Source organism: Oryctolagus cuniculus, chromosome 16 (assembly GCF_964237555.1).
Source record: "Oryctolagus cuniculus chromosome 16, mOryCun1.1, whole genome shotgun sequence".
In the NCBI taxonomy this organism is placed as follows: Eukaryota; Metazoa; Chordata; class Mammalia; order Lagomorpha; family Leporidae; genus Oryctolagus; species Oryctolagus cuniculus.
The window spans coordinates 47593394-47611355 of record NC_091447.1 but is presented as its reverse complement, the minus strand read 5'-3'; the positions used below and the strand labels follow the sequence as shown (position 1 = coordinate 47611355).

Sequence of the window (17962 nt, the reverse complement as noted above, 5' to 3'; positions counted from 1 at the left end):
TGGCGTAGTGGGTAAAGGCGCCTCCTGCAGGGCCAGCATCCTATGTGGGTGCAGGTTCGAGTCCTGGCTGCTCTACTGCTGATCCAGCTCTCTGCTGTGACCTGGGAAGGCAGTGGAGGGTGGCCCAAGTCTTTGGGCCCCTGCACCCACATGGGAGACAAGGAAGAAGCTCCTGGCTCCTGGCTTCGGATCAGCTCAGCTGTGGCCGTTGCAGCCATCTGGGGAGTGAATTAATGAATGGAGAACCTCTCCCTCTCCCTCTCTCTGTCTCTGTAACTCTGCCTTTCAAATCAATAAATCTTCAAAAAAAAAAAAAAAAAAGAAAAAAAGAAATACTAGGAATAATGAGTGGTCCACAGCACCAAAATCCAGAATTCTTTTCTAAAGCAGGTATTCATAGAATGTGGTGGTCTGCAGTATTGGAAGTCTGGTTCTGCCAGGAATCAGTAATACATTCTGCCAACAGCCAACTTAACCATTCAGACAGGGACAAAAAATCTCAAATACATGAGAAATCTTGACAAAGTTCATGGACAATGTGTTTTATGAAGAAATTAACTATGCATAGATTTGAAGTTTTTGCACTGACTATTCACTTAACATCAGATTAATATCTAGAATATATAAGTAAAACTCAAAAATGCAATAAGAACAATGTAGAAAAGAAATGGGCAAAGGATATGAATAGATGTTTCTCAAAAGAAAAAATATAAATGTATGACACATGTATAAAAATGCTCACTATTTTTAACTCTGAGAGAAATTCAAATCAAAATCACAGTAATATATTATCTCATTTAAATTACAAATGAATATTATCAAAAATATAAAAAAAATCTGGCAAGGATGGGAGAAAAGGGGATCCTAAAAAAAAAAAAAAAGAAAAGAAGGGTATCCTTATACTCTCTTGGTAGGAATGCAGGTTAAGACGGCCACTGTGGAGAACAGTGTGGAGGCCCATGAGAAAACTGAAAGGAGAGCTACCATATGACCTAGCCTTCTCACACTGGGTGTTTGTATCTAAAGGAAAGCAAATCAGCATGTCAAGTAGATACCTGCACTCCCATATTCATTGCAGCACTATTTAGAATAGACAAGATATGGAATCAACTTAGGTATCCATTGATAGATGAAAGGATATTATATGCAGTAGAATATTATTTAGCCATAAAATTACACTCTAATGTTTGCAGCAAAGTGGAAGGAACTAGAGATGGTTGTATTAAGTGAAATAATCCAGACACAGAAAGACAAATACTGCATTTTTTTCCTCTCATATGTACAGGTTAAAAAACAAACATACATTAATCTGAACCTAGAATAATGATTACTAGAGGCTGAGAAGGGGAGGAAAGGGGGAGGGGAGAGGCAGAATGGGTGACAGGTACTAGTACACAGCTAGATAGAAATAATGGGTTCTTGTATTCCATAGCACAGTGGCCCCACTATAGTTCATGATGGTGTATTATATACTGTATAAAGAACTGGAAGAGAAGAACTCACAGTCTCCAAGCACAAAGAACAGATAGGGACATAAAAATGCTAATTACCTGATTCAATAAGTCTTAAAAATTTTCACCATGAAATTTTTTTTGTTAAGATTTATTTATTTGAAAGAGTTACACACAGAGAGAAGGAGAGGCAGAGAGAGGGGGAAGGGTCTTCCATCCACTGGTTCACTCCCCAATTGGCTGTAATGGCTGGAGCTGTGCTGATCTGAAGCCAGGAGCCAGGAGCTTTCTCCAAGTCTCCCACGCAGGTGCAGGGGCCCAAGGACTTGGGCCATCTTCTACTGCTTTCCCAGGCCATAGCAGAGAGCTGGATTGGAAGTGGTGCAGCCGGGACTTAAACTGGCGCCCATATGAGATGCTGGCACTGCAGGCAGTGGCTTTATCTACTACGCCACAGTGCCAGCCCCAACCATGAACTTTTTGAAGTGCTTGCTTATGTATTTGTCTAAATAGTTTTAACTTTTTATGGAACACCACAGTATAATATATAGAAGAGCCTTCCATTTGATTTACAGATCTTTGGCTAGAAGTTTTTAGTTTTTTTCTGTTATATGAATTAGTGAAAGCAGTTCCCAGATGTGCAAGGAAACATTTGCCTCCAGGCTACTCTCCCCTTGGTGTTCACAGCCTTTCATCTGTCAGAGAATAAACAGCTTTCTCTTATTTGCTTCTTTGTATTTTTTTCTTGCTTTAAAATTCCTCATTAAACATAGCACAGGTTAAATTGTCTTTAAATAATTTGATTTCATCAGAAATATGATTTAATAGGAGATACACAGAATTGTAAAAATATTTTTGCCTCCTTGAGTAGTTCATCTATATGAGCTTGGGCAAACTGCTGTAATCCCTTGCTTGATGGCAAATTTGATGAAATTTACAGTTCAGTTTGCATTTATTATTTCTTGGGCTTCTTTGCAAGTATTAAATGTTATGTTTGTAAAAGTTCTTGGTAAATGGAAAAAATCTTCAGAATCAGTGGTATGTTTATGAGCATATAAAAGTCTCCTTTTAGCCTTTATAAACTCATGCAAACTGAAAAGAGCAAGACATGTCATTTACTAAAGTGTTTTCATTATAGTTAGGGTAGTACAGGTAGTTGTCAAATGTAGTATTAATAGATGTAACCATAATGATCCCTGATTACTAAAGTAAGCTTGTTTTTATATAGTTCTGCATTTTAATAAAGATGATGATGTAATGTTATCATATTCTTTTGTGGAAAATTACCTTAGGCCCATATGAGTATTATGTTATTTTTTCAGAAGTATTTTAAAAGCTATTATCACCAAAACAGGAGGCTTTACTGGAATTAGCAACGATAGGTTCATATTCACAGTTCTGTCAAAGAGAGTGAGACTTTCTTTTTGATAAGCAACTACTTTGCTAACTGATTTGTGGCATTGCAGTATTAAGATTATCATAGATTAATCTAGTATCAGATCTTCTGAATTCTTAATATAGTAAATAACCCTTGAAATTTCAGAAAAACAAATTGTTTTTGTTGTATATATAGAAATAGTGTCTGTATATTTTCAGAAATAGAACAATTTAAGATCCTGAATTTGCTGCCTTTCACTTTACGTTTATATTGCTTCTGTATTATGGAAACACTTAGACTACTTGTTGTTATGGTGACTGGTCCCCCTTCCCACCTTAGTTTAAATACATGCCAAGATTTGGTGATCACATTTTTAAAATAAATTAAATAAAATAACTTTTCCTATGTTGTTTTGAGCTAAAAGTGTTTTCTCTAGAGCCAATGTTAGTCTGTTTTTAGTATTTATGTATGCATGTTTTTCATGTTGTAGGAGATTTTATGAAGATGGAGCAATTGTCTTGGGTGAGGAAGCAAATATGCTTGCTGGCATGCTGCTGGGACTCAATGCTATTGATTTCAGGTACTTAGCCCAATGGTTCAGTTCTTAAATTATTCTACTTTATAGTAGTTTCTACTTAGGATTTTTTTCTTTCAGTTTTATAAGCGATGTACACAGTTGGCTATTGGAGTTTGATTTGTGGATTTTGTTTCAGAAAGAGCCTGTCTCAAACCTAAATAGCCAACAGGCTTGCTCCCTGATTTGGGTGAGCTTAGTTTAAATATTCTGGTGTCACTGAAGAAAAGTTTCTGATAATTTCTTTCAGGATCTTCTAGTTTTAACTTTACTGTGAGAAAAAATAGACTAAAAGTACATTCAATCCTAGAGAAATTCTCATTTAATGTATTAAGATAAAAAATCTGATAGGATGTCATGTTTCTGGGTTAGGTATCTAATCTATTAAATTGTTATTTCCAACAAGATGAATTGGTTCTAGACTAAGATAACAAGTGCTAAAAATGGATATTGTGGATTCTTCATAAATATATGGAAACATTTTTGTGCTTTTCATTCATTGATTTCAGATTTTATTTTAAATGATTTGTCTATAAGAGAAGTTAAATTTAGAAGAATGAAGGAAGCCGGCGCCTCTGCCTGCGACGCCAGCATACCGGGTTCTAGTCCCGGTCGGGGCGCCGGATTCTGTCCTGGTTGCCCCTCTTCCAGCCCAGCTCTCTGCTGTGGCCAGGAAGGCAGTGGAGGATGGCCCAAGTGCTTGGGCCCTGCACCCCATGGGAGACCAGGAGAAGTACCTGGCTCCTGCCTTCGGATCAGCGCGGTGCGCTGGCCGCGGCGGCCATTGGAGGGTGAACCAACGGCAAAAGGAAGACCTTTCTCTCTGTCTCTCCCTCTCACTGTCCACTCTGCCTGTCAAAAAAAAAAAAAAAAAAAAAAAAGAATGAAGGAAACATATTTCATTGAAATATAAAACTTTAAAATTCAGCAGTGTAGTAGTGTTAATAAAATAAAATTGAAAATGTACTTTTATGTCTTGAAATTAAAAAATTTTGCCCATTTTCACAAAATTTATCTTTTTCTAGTAAATCACTTGCTTTTCAGAATTTTTGTCATTTTTTAATCTAACTTGACTTAAGGTTTAATAAACTAGAATAAAGTTAATTACTTTAAACATTTAGGATGAGCATGATCAGTGGAGTATGAGGTTATCTTTTTGATCCCTTTAAAGATGTTAATTTTTTGTATTGCATAGTGCTGGTTCTGTATAAATCTTGTTAAATCTTGTTTTTTTTTTTTTTATTTACAAAAACAAAGCAAAACAAAACAAGAACCCTGGGTAAGAGATGTTAACTGTTGGTTTATTGTAACCCATTGAGATCTATTAGTAATTTTCCTGTAACACTAATGGAAATGAGGGAAAGACCACATAAAATTTTGCGACTTTGATTCTCTCCTTATTCACATCTGGAAAAATACATAAATTCCCTTGATATTACTGTTAGGGCAAGTATTTTAACAGGCTAACTTATGAAAGAAAGCAGAAGGTGAGAATTTATACATGAATTTTTTTTCTGTGAAGTATCAACCTACATATTACAAATATTCCTGTCCTTCTCTTCCTAGAAGATGTACTTTTTTTTGTTTCCATAATGGTAATCCTAAAATCAAACACTTTTCCCTGTCCTGTGATCTCTTTCTACATCCTGTCATATAGAAAGAAGGGTTACTGGATTGGGGTACAAGACTCGCAGTATGATTTTGGAAAAGTCTATCTTTTCCATGTTTCCACAACCTCATAAAGGACTGAATGAAGATTGGAGGTCCAAGATCCAGGTCTTTTGACCCATTCCAATAGTTTAAAAGCCTTCATTTTCTTTCTTTTTTTTTTTAACTTTTATTTAATGAATATAAATTTCCAAAGTACAGCTTATGGATTACAATGGCTTCCCCCCCATAACGTCCCTCCCACCCGCAACGCTCTCCTTTCCCACTCCCTCTCCCCTTCCATTCACATCATGAAAGCCTTCATTTTCTACTCCTATCTGTGTGTGGGATATTATCTTTTCACCTAATGTTACCAGTGATTCAGACCCTGGGAACTTGTTCTATCAGTGACGAAGAATGTGACTGATAAAGGAGCAGATGAGAAAGTCATTTTAGCATAGTTTATTGGAAAAAATGAAGATACAGAAATGGCTACAACTGGTAGACCAATTGGGTATCTCCGTAAAGGGCTGAGAACCCAGTCTGCATTCAAACTGAAGTTTTTGTGGACATAAGTATGGGTCCCCCATTTCTTCTTCCCTTCTTCTTCTTCTGGGTCAGTCTGGGTAGGAGATGTGCTGCTCCACTTCTATCCAGCTCCCTGCTAATGACCTGAGAAAGCAGTGGAGGGCGGCCCAAGTGGTTGGACCTCTGTACCCACTTGGGAGACCCAAAAGAAGCTATCTAGGGAGTGAATCAGCAGTTGGAAGATCTCTCTCCCTCCTTCTCTTTCTCTAACTCTGCCTGTCAAATAAATAATAAATAAATATTTAAAAAGTCATCTGGAATTTAGTGAAGCAAATATCTCTAGCAATAGTTTGTCTATAACATTTACTTGCAATTTAAAATTTTCTGTATTAATATGAATATTTGTTTTCTGTTGTCTTAGCTTTTGCCTCAAGGGAGAGGGATTGGATGGCCACTTTCCTGCTGTTATAGACTATACACCATATCTGAAGTTTACCCAAAGGTATTTGCCATTTTGAAACATGTTACTCATATCTTAATTAAGTCTCTTTTGTGGTGCAGTGTTCACTTGATTAAAACTGCTTGTACAAACATGTGTTTCAGTATCAGAAATCATTAAAGAATATAAACTCCAGTGTTGTTTTCAGTATTTGTGTAAATACATACAGTTTACATGATTGTAATCCCAGCATGTAGTTTTTACATAACAGAGACATTTATATTGCTGTAGTCCTTATAAAAGAGTAAAATCTTGGCCGGCACCATGACTTACTAGGCTAATCCTCTGCCTGCGGCACTGGCACCCCAGGTTCTAGTCCAGCTCTCTGCTGTGGCATAGGAAGGCAGTGGAGGATGGCCCAAGTGCTTGGGCCCTGCACCTGCATGGGAGACCAGGAGGAGGCACCTGGCTCCTGGCTCTGGATTAGCATAGTGCGCCAGCCATAATGGCCATTTGAGGGGGTGAACCAACAGAAGGAAGACCTTTCTCTCTGTCTCTGTCTCTCTCTCACTGTCTAACTCTGCCTGTCCAAAAAAAAAAAAAAAAAAGAGTAAAATCTTTAATAGCTCTGAAATAATTTCCATTGAAATTTGAAAACCATAATTCACTATTTAGGGTGTTTTCAATGTCTCCATTATAAAGAGAAGAAGAATAATGAACATTGTACAAATAATTTTGTTTCAATTGTAAATTTTCAGTTATTACAGGACATTAAATGAAAATAAGTTATGACTCAAAGTATATCGTATAAAAGATTTTTACCATTTTTTCCTACTACCAGTATTTTAGCAGAGTTCTGGATTTCTCACACTTTCATCAGCATTGAAAATTAATCAGATGAAACTTACAGATGTTGTTAAAATCTGCTTGAAATTTGCTGAATAGAACGATGACCTTTATATATTTCTAAAATGTTATAATCAGACTGGAGCTGTAAGGTATTAAGTATATATATATATATATGTATATGTGTAGTGACTAAAAATAATGTAAGGACACATACATTGACCATTTGTTGTATGCCTAACATAGGAGAGAGATTTTTCTTGTTGCCTGGGATCATAAATATGGAGAATATGAGAACTTTATGAATTTCTGGAAAAGAATACAGTCCTTACCTATAAGATAATCTCTGTCCAATAAGAGAAGTCATTAACATTTCAGAGCTAGGAGTGTGAAGATATTTTGGATGGTGAGGAAGGAGGAAGAGAGGGTTAGGACACCAAGATTTCTAATATGATTATGTAAGTGGATTCCTTGGGAAAAGGGATATATAATATATAAAATATATTATTAATAATTATTATTAATATATAATATTATATATAATAAGTCTAAAAAAGAAATACAGCTGACTGTTTTCAGAAGGCATAAAATTATGCTGCTTTGAGATATTATAGAATATAGAACACTTTGTGAGGATGACTAATAGTTTGAAATAATATTTATTGAATGCTTATTTTATAGAAGACATTTTTCTAAGTGCTTCCCTTCTATTAATTCATTTACTTCTCAGATACCAGAGAGGGAGGCACTGCTATCTCTATTTTACAAGTGAGAAAAGTGAAACACATAGAGATTAAATAACGGGTTGTGGCACAGTGGGCAAAATACAAGTCTGGAATTAAAGATTAAGGTGTCATCTGGAGAAAGGAGTTTGATCATCGTAGATGGAAAAGCAATTTTGAATGATTTAGGAAATGACTATAAATAAAAGATAAAGATAAGTTGAATATAAATACTAATATTTCTCTATACTTTAAAAAAATAAAATAATGGAATCTTCTCAACTGCTGCTTTTATAATGAACTTTAAAAAAAATATTTATTTATTTGAAATGCAGAATTACAGAGAGAGGGAGAGATATTTTCTACCTGCCATTCTACTCCCAGAATGACTGCAACGGTTGGGACTGAACCATGCCAAAGCCAGGAGCTTGGAACTCCATCCAGGCCTCCTATCTGGGTAGTTGGGCCCCAGTACTTCAGCCATTCTCGCTGCTTTTCCCAGGCTCGTCAGCAGGGAGCTGGATTGGAAGTGGAGTAGCCAGGACTTGAGCTGGTACTCATATGGGATGCTGGTGTCCCAGGTTGCTGCTTAACTCACGGTGCCACAACTGCTGGTCCTTGAATTTTTTTTTTTTTTTTTTTTAAGATCTACCCATTTATTTATTTGAAATACAATGAGAGACAAAAGATCTTCCATCCACTGGCTCACTCCCCAGACAGCCTCCATGGCCAGGGCTGGGCCAGACCAAGGTTAGCCCAAAACCCCATCTGGGTCCCCCATGGGTGACAGGGCCCAAGTACTGGGGTCCTTTTCCCCTGCTTCCCAGATGTAATTCAGGAGCTGGTTTGGAGATGAGCAGCCATATTGTGCTCTGATATGGGATGCCAGTGCGGCAGGCGTTAGCTCAGCCTGCTGCCCCACAACGCTGGCCCCTCTTAGAGTGAATTTAATCATTTAGACCCTTTATCCCCAACTGCTTAGTCACTTTTCGTTTATTTTTTCTTTAATTTTGTCTTTGGTGCACTGAGCTAAACTTGTATGTATAATTTATCCTTCTTTGTATGCTGAAGAATTCCTGTTATCCTGTTGTAAAATGGAAAGGAAAGTGAGAAAGGCAGAACCAGTTCAGCCTAGTCATAGCCACTTGGTATTCCTGACCTTAGGATTTTTCTTTTTGGAAAGATTTGAACTATCCTAGTTGCTACAGAGAATTGATAGTTTAAAAATGAAATTGTTTCTGTGGAAATATATCTTAATTAGACAAATTTGGAGTTGCTTTCCCTGAGTTACTATTTGATATAATTTTAATCTTCCACATCCTTACATGTTTTTTCCCCATTGGATTTTAAGCTAGAAAAATCTCGTAAGAGGATATCTCAAAAAAGTCATGGAAATTGGAATTAAAGCAAGTTTATTTTGGTGCAGAAAAAACTTGGAATCTATATATACAAGAGTACTTCAAAAATTCATGGGAGATATATATTATGAATAAGCTATACAGGAAAAAAATTGCTGTACTAAAAATTATCCTTTAATTTCATTTTCAATTAATTTTTGGAGTATACTGTTAGCTAACGATTGTTGATCTTTCATGATTCTTCCAAGTTTTCACTGTTAAACATAATGCCGTTTTCAACATTCTTAGAGCTATATCTTGCTTAAACATGGTTATTGTGTAAGCATTGTGGCACAGTGGGTTAAGCCACTGCTGAAGGAGTCCCACCTTTACTTCCTGTCCAGCTCCCTGCTAAGGAGCTCCCTGAGAGGCAACAGGGGATGGCTCAAGTAGTTGAGTCCTGCCCCCATGGGGTAGACCTGGATGGAATTCCAGGCTCCTAGCTTTGGGCTGGCCCAGCCTTAGTTGTTGTGAGCATGTGGGGAATGAAGCAATACATAGAAGATCTCTCACCTTATTTCTTTATCCTATTATGTTGAGCTTTAAATAAAAACAAATAAACCTCTTTAAAAACCCACATGGCTATTTACTGAAGAGGTAAATTTCTGCAAACAAAATTGCTAACTTAAAAAGACTGAACATGATCAAGTAAGCTGTTAAATTGCTCTTCTTGGAATGTTCCATCTACTTTTAGTAAAGATAAATTAATCATTGCTACCTAAGGCCAGACCTTTGACCTAGTTCCCACATCCCATCCCTTCTCTTCTGTCAAGGTCTTTTCACTAGCAGTTACCCACCACCATTAATTACCCCTCTTTTCTAGATATTTCCATATATCACAGAATAGAGTGGGAAAAATCAAACTCAGCTCCTTTTATTACACACTCACAACACCGATCACTTCTGTGATCCCAACACGTGGTTTTTGTCCCGACCAGGACGCAAGCAATGTTTTCTGCAGCAGACCTCAGCTGGGTGTCCTGTAACTCAGTTTGATCTCACTAGTTAAGGGCTCAGTGTTCGAAACCTGCTCTCACATCTGATGCGAGGCATGAATCTGGCACTCTGGAGCTTGAAACTGACCATCGGCTACAAGTTGGGATTCCCACAGCACCATTACTTTATACTCCATTATTTGTTTAGAACAATTCACAGAAATCGGGGCTACGTGGTTACCAGTTCATTTGTCGGTGGTTTTTTTGTTTTTGTTTTTGTTTTGCAGAGTTAGTGAGATAGAGAGAGAGACATACAGACAGACAGAGAAAAAGGCCTTCCTTCCGCTGGTTCACCTCCCAGATGGACGAGACTGCTGGCTCTGCACCGATCCGAAGGCAGGAGCCAGGTGCTTCCTCCTGGTCTCCCATGCAGGTGCAGGGCCCAAGCACTTGGGCCATCCTCCACTGCCCTCCTGGACCACAGCAGAGAGCTGGCCTGGAAGAGGGGCAACCGGGACAGAATCTGGCACCCCAACCAGGACTAGCACCCGCTGTGCCGGCACCGTAGGCAGAGGATTAGCCAAGTAAGCTGCGGCGCTGGCCTATAGGGTTTTTTAAAAGACAGATACACAGCCAGTTTGAAGAGAGAGAGTGAGGCCTGGAAGGGTGCTGGACACAGGAGCTTCCGTGTGGCGTTAGGGGGGCCCCGTGTGGATGAGTTCTTGTTTACCGCCCTGCAGGCTTTCACTTGTTGAACTACCTGGGAACTCTCTGAACCCTGTCTCAGCAAACTGAACTCTGAACCCTGTCCTGTTGGGTTTTTCTGGAGACTTCATTGCATAAGCATGGGTGCAGCATGACAGCTCCAGAAATGTGGTGGGACAAGTAGACCAAGTAGGGAAACTCAGCAAGGGCTGTCCATCCAGGTTCTTTGTGGCCCTTCTGTCGGGCATTCTTTCCTCTCAGGTATGAGCGGGACTGGACTCCTGGCATGTGGGTCGTGTAATCTGTCAGCCTGCAAGGTAGGTCAGAGAATTTATGTAGGGACACATGGCAAAGATTAAGGTACATTTTCAGTTTGAGTGTAGTGCAAAGATTTTTAAAAAAAATAAAAGCAGACTTTGTAAATAAACAGATCTTTCTGAGTTTGGACAGATGTCCACCCCTTCTCCTCCACTGCTTTCCCAGGCACGCTAGCCGGGAGCTGGACTGGAAGTGGAGCAGCTAGTGGGACATGCTTAAGAATGACTGGTTTTTCTGAACCCCTTTTACCTTCTTCTTGATCGGTCCTGAATGCTCTCCTGTGTCATAGCCCATTAATTGGAAGTGCTGCTTTTCTGTCCTGCTTTCTGTCCTTTTCTGTGGAGCTTGGACAGTCAGTCACCCGTGTTAGGCAGTGAAGAGAACCTGACTAGAATGCTCGTCCCACACGTCTGGAGTTTCCGGTTCTCTTCTTTCTGAGCCTTTCGTCTGTCTTCCGGATGTTCTCGTGGTTTTTTATGCTGATTACTTAGTTCTGTTATCACTCGTGTATCTTCTCTAGGCTTTTGTGAGAGGAAACCAGCAGCCCTTGGTTCCTCACTATTTGTTTAGGAAGCTAATTTCTTTAAAATATCATTATTATTATTCTGTGTTTAGTGCTAAATTTATCTATAAATACAGGTACGTTAATCCTAACAGTCACTTTGAACGTCATACTCATTTCTGTGTGTAATGTTGGTCTTCCCAGTTCTGATAGCATCAGCAGTGACGAGGAAGAGCTGAGGACTTTGGGAAGCAGTGGTAGTGAAAGCAGCACTCCAGAGAACGTGGGGCCTCCCTTCATCACGGATGAGAACAGTTGGTTCAACAAGTGTAAGAGAGTGAAGCAGAAGTACCAGCTTACCCTGGAACAGAAGGTATTTGTCAGTTGTCCAAAGTCACTTAATTTGAGTCTCATTGCCTTTGAACTGTCACTGCAAAAACATCTTTTAACTGAATAAAATTATTGTTCCTTTGCTCCTTCCCTTTGTCCTCCTTTTGGTTAAAAGTCAGGTGAAGTTTTAGGAGATTTTATGTGTTCAACTTCTCCTAATTTTATGTTTTAATATAAAAATAGGACCTTTATTCTATCACTAAAAACAGTTGAGTTTATATATTCAAAATTTTTAGTTTCTGTAATTAATTTTAGAAAATGTTAGTTGTGATCACCTGTACACATGTCTGTTCTTTTTAAATTAGGAATTTTAGCAGCTCTGCGTGTCAAGCACTGTGGTACACAAAGTGGAGTACATAGCTAAACAAAAAATGCCTTTATCTTCAGAAGATTGTAACTTTTACCTTTTTATTATATTATCTATTTGTCCCTTTTCATCCTTCAAGCATATTGTTCATAGATAAAATACATAGGGAAAGACCAGTGGAATTAGTGATATAAGTATATTTTTAAATGCATAGAAAAAATGGTAATACATTTATAAATACATAGGGAAAGGCTAGTGGAATTAGTGATAGAAATATAGTTTTTAAATGCATAAAGAGAGGCCAGCGCTGTGGTGCAGCAGGTTAAAGCCCTGGCCTGAAGCACCGGCATCCCATATGGGTGCTGCTTCTAGTCCCAGCTGCTCCTCTTCTGATCAGCTCTCTGCTGTGGCCTGGGAAAGCAGTGGAAGATGGCCCAGGTCCTTGGGCCCCTGTGGCTATGTGGGAGACCTGGAAGAAGCTCCTGTCTCCTGGCTTTGGATCGGTGCAGCTCTGGCCGGTGCGGCCATCTGGGAAGTGAACCAATGGATAGAAGACCTCTCTCTCTCTGTCTCTGCCTTTCTCTGTAACTCTTTCAAATAATTAAAATAAATCTTTAAAAATGCATAGAAAAGATGGTAATACATTTACAAATATGAATGGATCCACTGTATACAAATAGTCTACTGCTTAGACTATGAAAACATCTCAATTATAGCAAGTTAAAATCTTGGAAAAAATATATAAAGAAAACTTTTTTTTAAAGATTTATTTTATTTATTTGAAAGAGAGTTACAGAGAGAGGCAGAGACAGAGAGAGAGAGGTCTTCCATCTGATGATTCACTCCCTAGTTGGGTGCAACAGCCAGAGCTGCGCCTATCTGAAGCCAGGAGCCAGGAGCCTCCTCTGGGTCTCCCATGTGGGTGCAGGGGCCCAAGGACTTGGGCCATCTTCCACTGCTATCCCAGGCCATAGCAGAGAGCTGGTTCGGAAGAAGAGCAGCCAGGACTAGAACTGGCACCCATATGGGCTGTGGGAGCTTCAGGCCAGGGCATTAACCCGCTACGCCACAGCACCGGCCCTAAAGAAAACTTCTTTTAATGATACATTTATTTGAAAGGCAGAGTTAGAGAGAGAGAGAGAGCTATTTTCCCTCTGCCTGTTCACTCCCCAAATGGCTGCAGTGGCCAGAGCTGGGCCCATCTGAAGCCAGGAGCCAGGAGCTTCTTCCAGGACTGCCATGTGGGTGCAGGATTCCAAGCACCTGGGCCATCTTCTGCTGCTTTCCCAGGCACATTAGCAAGGAACTGGATCTGAAGTGAAATTGGCACCCATATGGGGTGCCAGTGCTGCAGGCAAAGGCTTAACTTTTTATGCCACGGTGCCAGCCCTAAAGAAAACTTTCATACCTTATTAAAAGAGACTTCTGTACCCAGCAAGAAGTCAGATAAGATCATCTGAAAGTCTTTCTATTTTAAAAATTTGAAAATGCTGAATAGAATACAATTTTAAAGTTTCTTAGAGAGCTGTGCCTCAGAGAAAAAGTTCTCCTTAGGGACTTGAAACACAGAAGGACCTGCAAACAAGAGGATTAAGTACATTAGGTAAAGCCACTGCAGGCCGCAGGGACTGAGGGCCTAATCACTTACACGAGGCTCTTGTGATTTACTACCCATAGAGGAATAGCAGAGAAAGGTACACAGTCATTCCAAATGGAAACTCGACCTAGAAGGCAGGAGTGACATGCGGAGTGGTAGAGTAAGAAGTACATTGGTGAATAAACCTTCACTGGGTGAAAACAAAAACTCATGACCAGTGTGGGATGGCAGGGGTGTGCTGGAGGGAAGAGCCCCGATTTGTAGAATTAGCCAGTTTCTCTGCAATGAATCCTCTCTTCGTGCTGACTTAAACATACCAAAATGACATTGCTGGTGGCAAAAATTGCAAAGGATTCACAGCAGTGTCATTCAGTATGCAGTGTTTTGACTAGGTGGATGAAGTAGATATAAATGACTGCAGGAATACAGATAATATTAAGTGTCATAAATTAGGAAGTGAGAGATTTTGAATAGTTGTAACCTTCATGAATATAATTTATTGTAAATTCTCATATTCAGTTTTTAACAATAGCAATGTTTATCAAATGACTTACAAAATTTCTGAAAATTTAACAGCCATCTCTTGAGAACTCATTTTCCTACTTGTGGGAAAATGAAGGCAAAGTAGAACTAAAATACTAAGAATATCAAAAAGAATAAGAGAGTAGTAAGAGATTATGACTGAAGCAAAGCTTTTGGAACTCCTTGTATTAAATAGTCAAAGAGGGTAAAGACATTTTTTTAAAAAGATTTATTTTAGTTGAAGGCAGAGTTACAGAAAGGAAGAGACAGAGACTGATCTGTTGGTTCACTCCCCAAATGGCTGCAACAGCTGGGGCCGGGCTTATCTGAAGCCAAGAGCCAGGAGCTTCTTCCGAGTTTCCCATGTGGATGCAGAGGCCCAAGCACTTGGACCATCTTCTGCTGCTTTCCCAGGGAGCTGGATCAAAAGTGGAGCAGCTCTGCCAGCGCTGTGGCATAGCAGGTAAAAGCTGATGCCTGCAGTGCCGGTATCCCGTATGGATGCCGTTTCGAGTCCTGGTCGCTCCACTTCTGATCCAGACCTAGAAGAAGCTCCTGGCTCCTGGCCTTGGATCGGCACCGCTCTGGCCGTTGCTGCCAGTGGGGAGTGAACTGGCAGATGGAAGACCTCTCTCTCTGTCTGTGCCTCTCCTTCTCTCTGTGTGTAACTCTGACTTTCAAATGGATAAATAACTCTTTTTTTTTTTTTTTTTGACAGGCAGAGTGGACAGTGAGAGAGAGAGAGACAGAGAGAAAGGTCTTCCTTTGCCGTTGGTTCACCCTCCAATGGCCGCCGCGGCCGGCACGTTGCGGCAGGCGCACCGCGCTGATCCGATGGCAGGAGCCAGGAGCCAGGTGCTTTTCCTGGTCTCCCATGAGGTGCAGGGCCCAAGCACCTGGGCCATCCTCCACTGCACTCCCTGGCCACAGCAGAGGGCTGGCCTGGAAGAGGGGCAACCGGGACAGAATCCGGTGCCCCGACCGGGACTAGAACCCGGTGTGCCGGCGCCACTAGGCGGAGGATTAGCCTAGTGAGCCGCGGCGCCAGCCGATAAATAACTCTTAAAAAAAAAAAAAAAAAAAAAGTGGGGCCGGCGCCGCGGCTCACTAGGCTAATCCTCCACCTTGCGGCACTGGCACACCGGGTTCTAGTCCCGGTCGGGGCGCCGGATTCTGTCCCGGTTGCCCCTCTTCCAGGCCAGCTCTCTGCTGTGGCTAGGGAGTGCAGTGGAGGATGGCCCAGGTGCTTGGGCCCTGCACCCCATGGGAGACCAGGAAAAGCACCTGGCTCCTGGCTCCTGCCATCGGATCGGTGCGGTGCGCCTGCCGCAACGTGCCGGCCGCGGCGGCCATTGGAGGGTGAACCAACGGCAAAGGAAGACCTTTCTCTCTGTCTCTCTCTCTCACTGTCCACTCTGCCTGTCAAAAAAAAAAAAAAAAAAAAAAAAAAAAAAAAAAAAAAAAAAGTGGAGCAGCGAGGGGCTCAAACCAGTGCCCATATGAAATACTGGTACCATATGCAGAGGCTTAACCTACTGCACCACAGCGCTGACCCCAGAAAAGATACTTTTAATGTGGATGCCTGCTTTCAAATTTAACATCTAGGAGTTTAATTAACAGAATAGAAATGTAATGTTTAAATTTTAAGTGAGTAGTTGGAAAAAAATAGAAAAACTTGATCAGATTAATAGAAGAGAGTAAATTAGAAAAAAAATAATAAAAAGAGATATAAAATGAAGTGGTAGAAATCTAAATATAACCAAAAGATACAACCTCACAATGGAAGTAAATGGCATAAACTTCACAATTAAGACAATTTCTTAATTTATTAAACAATAGCTTTAACATTTAACAACATTCTGTTTGTAAGAGAGACATAAAAGATAATGACAGAACAGTCAAAACTAGGGAGATAAATGTACTAGGCAAATACTAATTAAAAGAAGTCTGTGCCAGTATCATGAGCATAGACATTAAGGCAAAAATCATTTTTTAGACTAAAGAGAGGTATTGCTTTTTTTAAAAAAAAAATTCACCAGGAATCAGTAAAAGTGTTGACTTTACATACATTTAATAATCTGTTGAAGCTAGGAGCCTGGAACTCCTTCCCAGTCTCCCATGTGGGTGAGGGGCCCAAGTACTCTGCTGCTTGCTCAGGCACCTTAGCAGGGAGTGGATTGGAAGCAGAGCTAGTGCTCGAGCTGGTGTTCCAGTGTGGAATACTGGTGTTGTAGGAAGGGGCTTAGCCTGCTGTACCACAGTAGCAGCCCTACTACACAATTTTTGTGGAACATACTAAGTTATAAAACAAATGTTTTAGAATGGCAGATGTCCTAAACAGCACTCAAGCCTCAGAACCAGCCCTGAAGGCATTCGGATCCGGCTGAAAAGCCCATGAGAGTATTTCAGGTATGGAAAGCCAAGACACTGTGGCAAAAACGAAAACAAAAACAAATGACCTAAATGAAAGATCTCTGTGAGTGAGATCCCAGTGGAAAGAACAGGTCATCAAAGAAGGAGGTACCTTTCTCTGAAGGGAGGAAAGAACTTCCTTTTTGACTATGACCTTGTCTAAATAAGATCAGAGTTGGCAAACTCAAAAGACTTCCAAAGCCTTGGCAACTCATGACAAGAGCCTAGGGTGATTACTGATGCCATAAATAAGAGTGTCAGTTTGTTGAGTCAACAACAGGAGTCACTGTGCACTTACTCCTCATGTGGGATCTCTGCCCTTAATATGTTGTACAATGTGAGTTAATGGTATAACTAGTACTCAAACAGTACTTTACACTTTGTGTTTCTTTGTGGGTGCAAACTGTTGAAATATTTACTTAATATATATAATATATAATCTTTATTAAATATATACTAAATTGATCTTCTGTATATAAAGAGAATTGAAAATGAACCTTGATGTGAATGGGATGGGCGAGGGAGCGGGAGAGGGGAGGGTTGCAGGTTTGAGGGAAGTTACTGGGGGGGGGGCAAGCCACTGTAATCCAAAAGCTGTACTTTGGAAATTTATATTTATTAAATAAAAGTTAAAAAACAAACAAATGTTCACAAATATCCAAAAACTTGCTATAATAGTGATCACAATGCAGTAAAGCTATATTAGTACAGAAAGTTTACTACAAGCCTTGAGAATTTAAAGAAGTAAGGAAATACTTAGAATGAAAACAGTACACTGTAACAAAGGTGAGTTGCAACTTGTGTACTACTTGCAGAAGTGCTAGGAAGAACTGAATGACAATTAAGGAGATAAGTTTCCAGAAAGTAAGTTAAGAACAACCAAACCAGTTAAAAAGAAGCAAACTAGTAGAATAAGAACAGATACTGATTAAATAAAAACCAGAGAAAAGGAATGAATAAAACAAAAAGTTTATTATTGTAAAAACTTGAATAGATAAATCTAGAATGAATGATTGCATTTTTTTGATAGTACATGTAGATAATTCTGAGAAGGAAAGAGAGCAGATGGCATAGGGTAATTGCAACAGAAAAAGAAAGCCTCCCAATAATTATTAGAGAATGATTTTAACAAGTTTATGTCAATGAATTAAAAAACATAGATGCATTTATATAAACATTACTTGTCAAAACTGATAGACCCATGGCCACTTTAAAAATTGAGTAAGTGGTTTAAAATTTATATACCTCCCCAGCCCCCAAAAACTCATCAGGCTTGGATGGTTTGGGAAATA

General features: G+C 39.7%; 1 protein-coding gene and 1 long non-coding RNA gene across 8 annotated transcripts in view; one reads left to right on the top strand and one right to left on the bottom strand.

The window, feature by feature from the left end:
• The window catches only part of RUNDC3B (RUN domain containing 3B), a 166064-nt gene that overhangs the window by 71720 nt on the left and 76382 nt on the right, over positions 1 to 17962 (top strand). For all 7 annotated transcript variants that reach the window (XM_008261795.3, XM_051853372.2, XM_017344326.3 and 4 more), the window contains 3 exons: positions 3320 to 3409; positions 6000 to 6080; positions 11647 to 11815. In XM_008261795.3, coding sequence (XP_008260017.2) covers positions 3320 to 3409; positions 6000 to 6080; positions 11647 to 11815 — 340 coding nt within the window. The remainder of the gene's footprint in view (positions 1 to 3319; positions 3410 to 5999; positions 6081 to 11646; positions 11816 to 17962) is intronic.
• The window catches only part of LOC127492686 (uncharacterized), a 76422-nt gene that overhangs the window by 2812 nt on the left and 55648 nt on the right, over positions 1 to 17962 (bottom strand). The gene's annotated exons all lie outside the window — the stretch shown is intronic.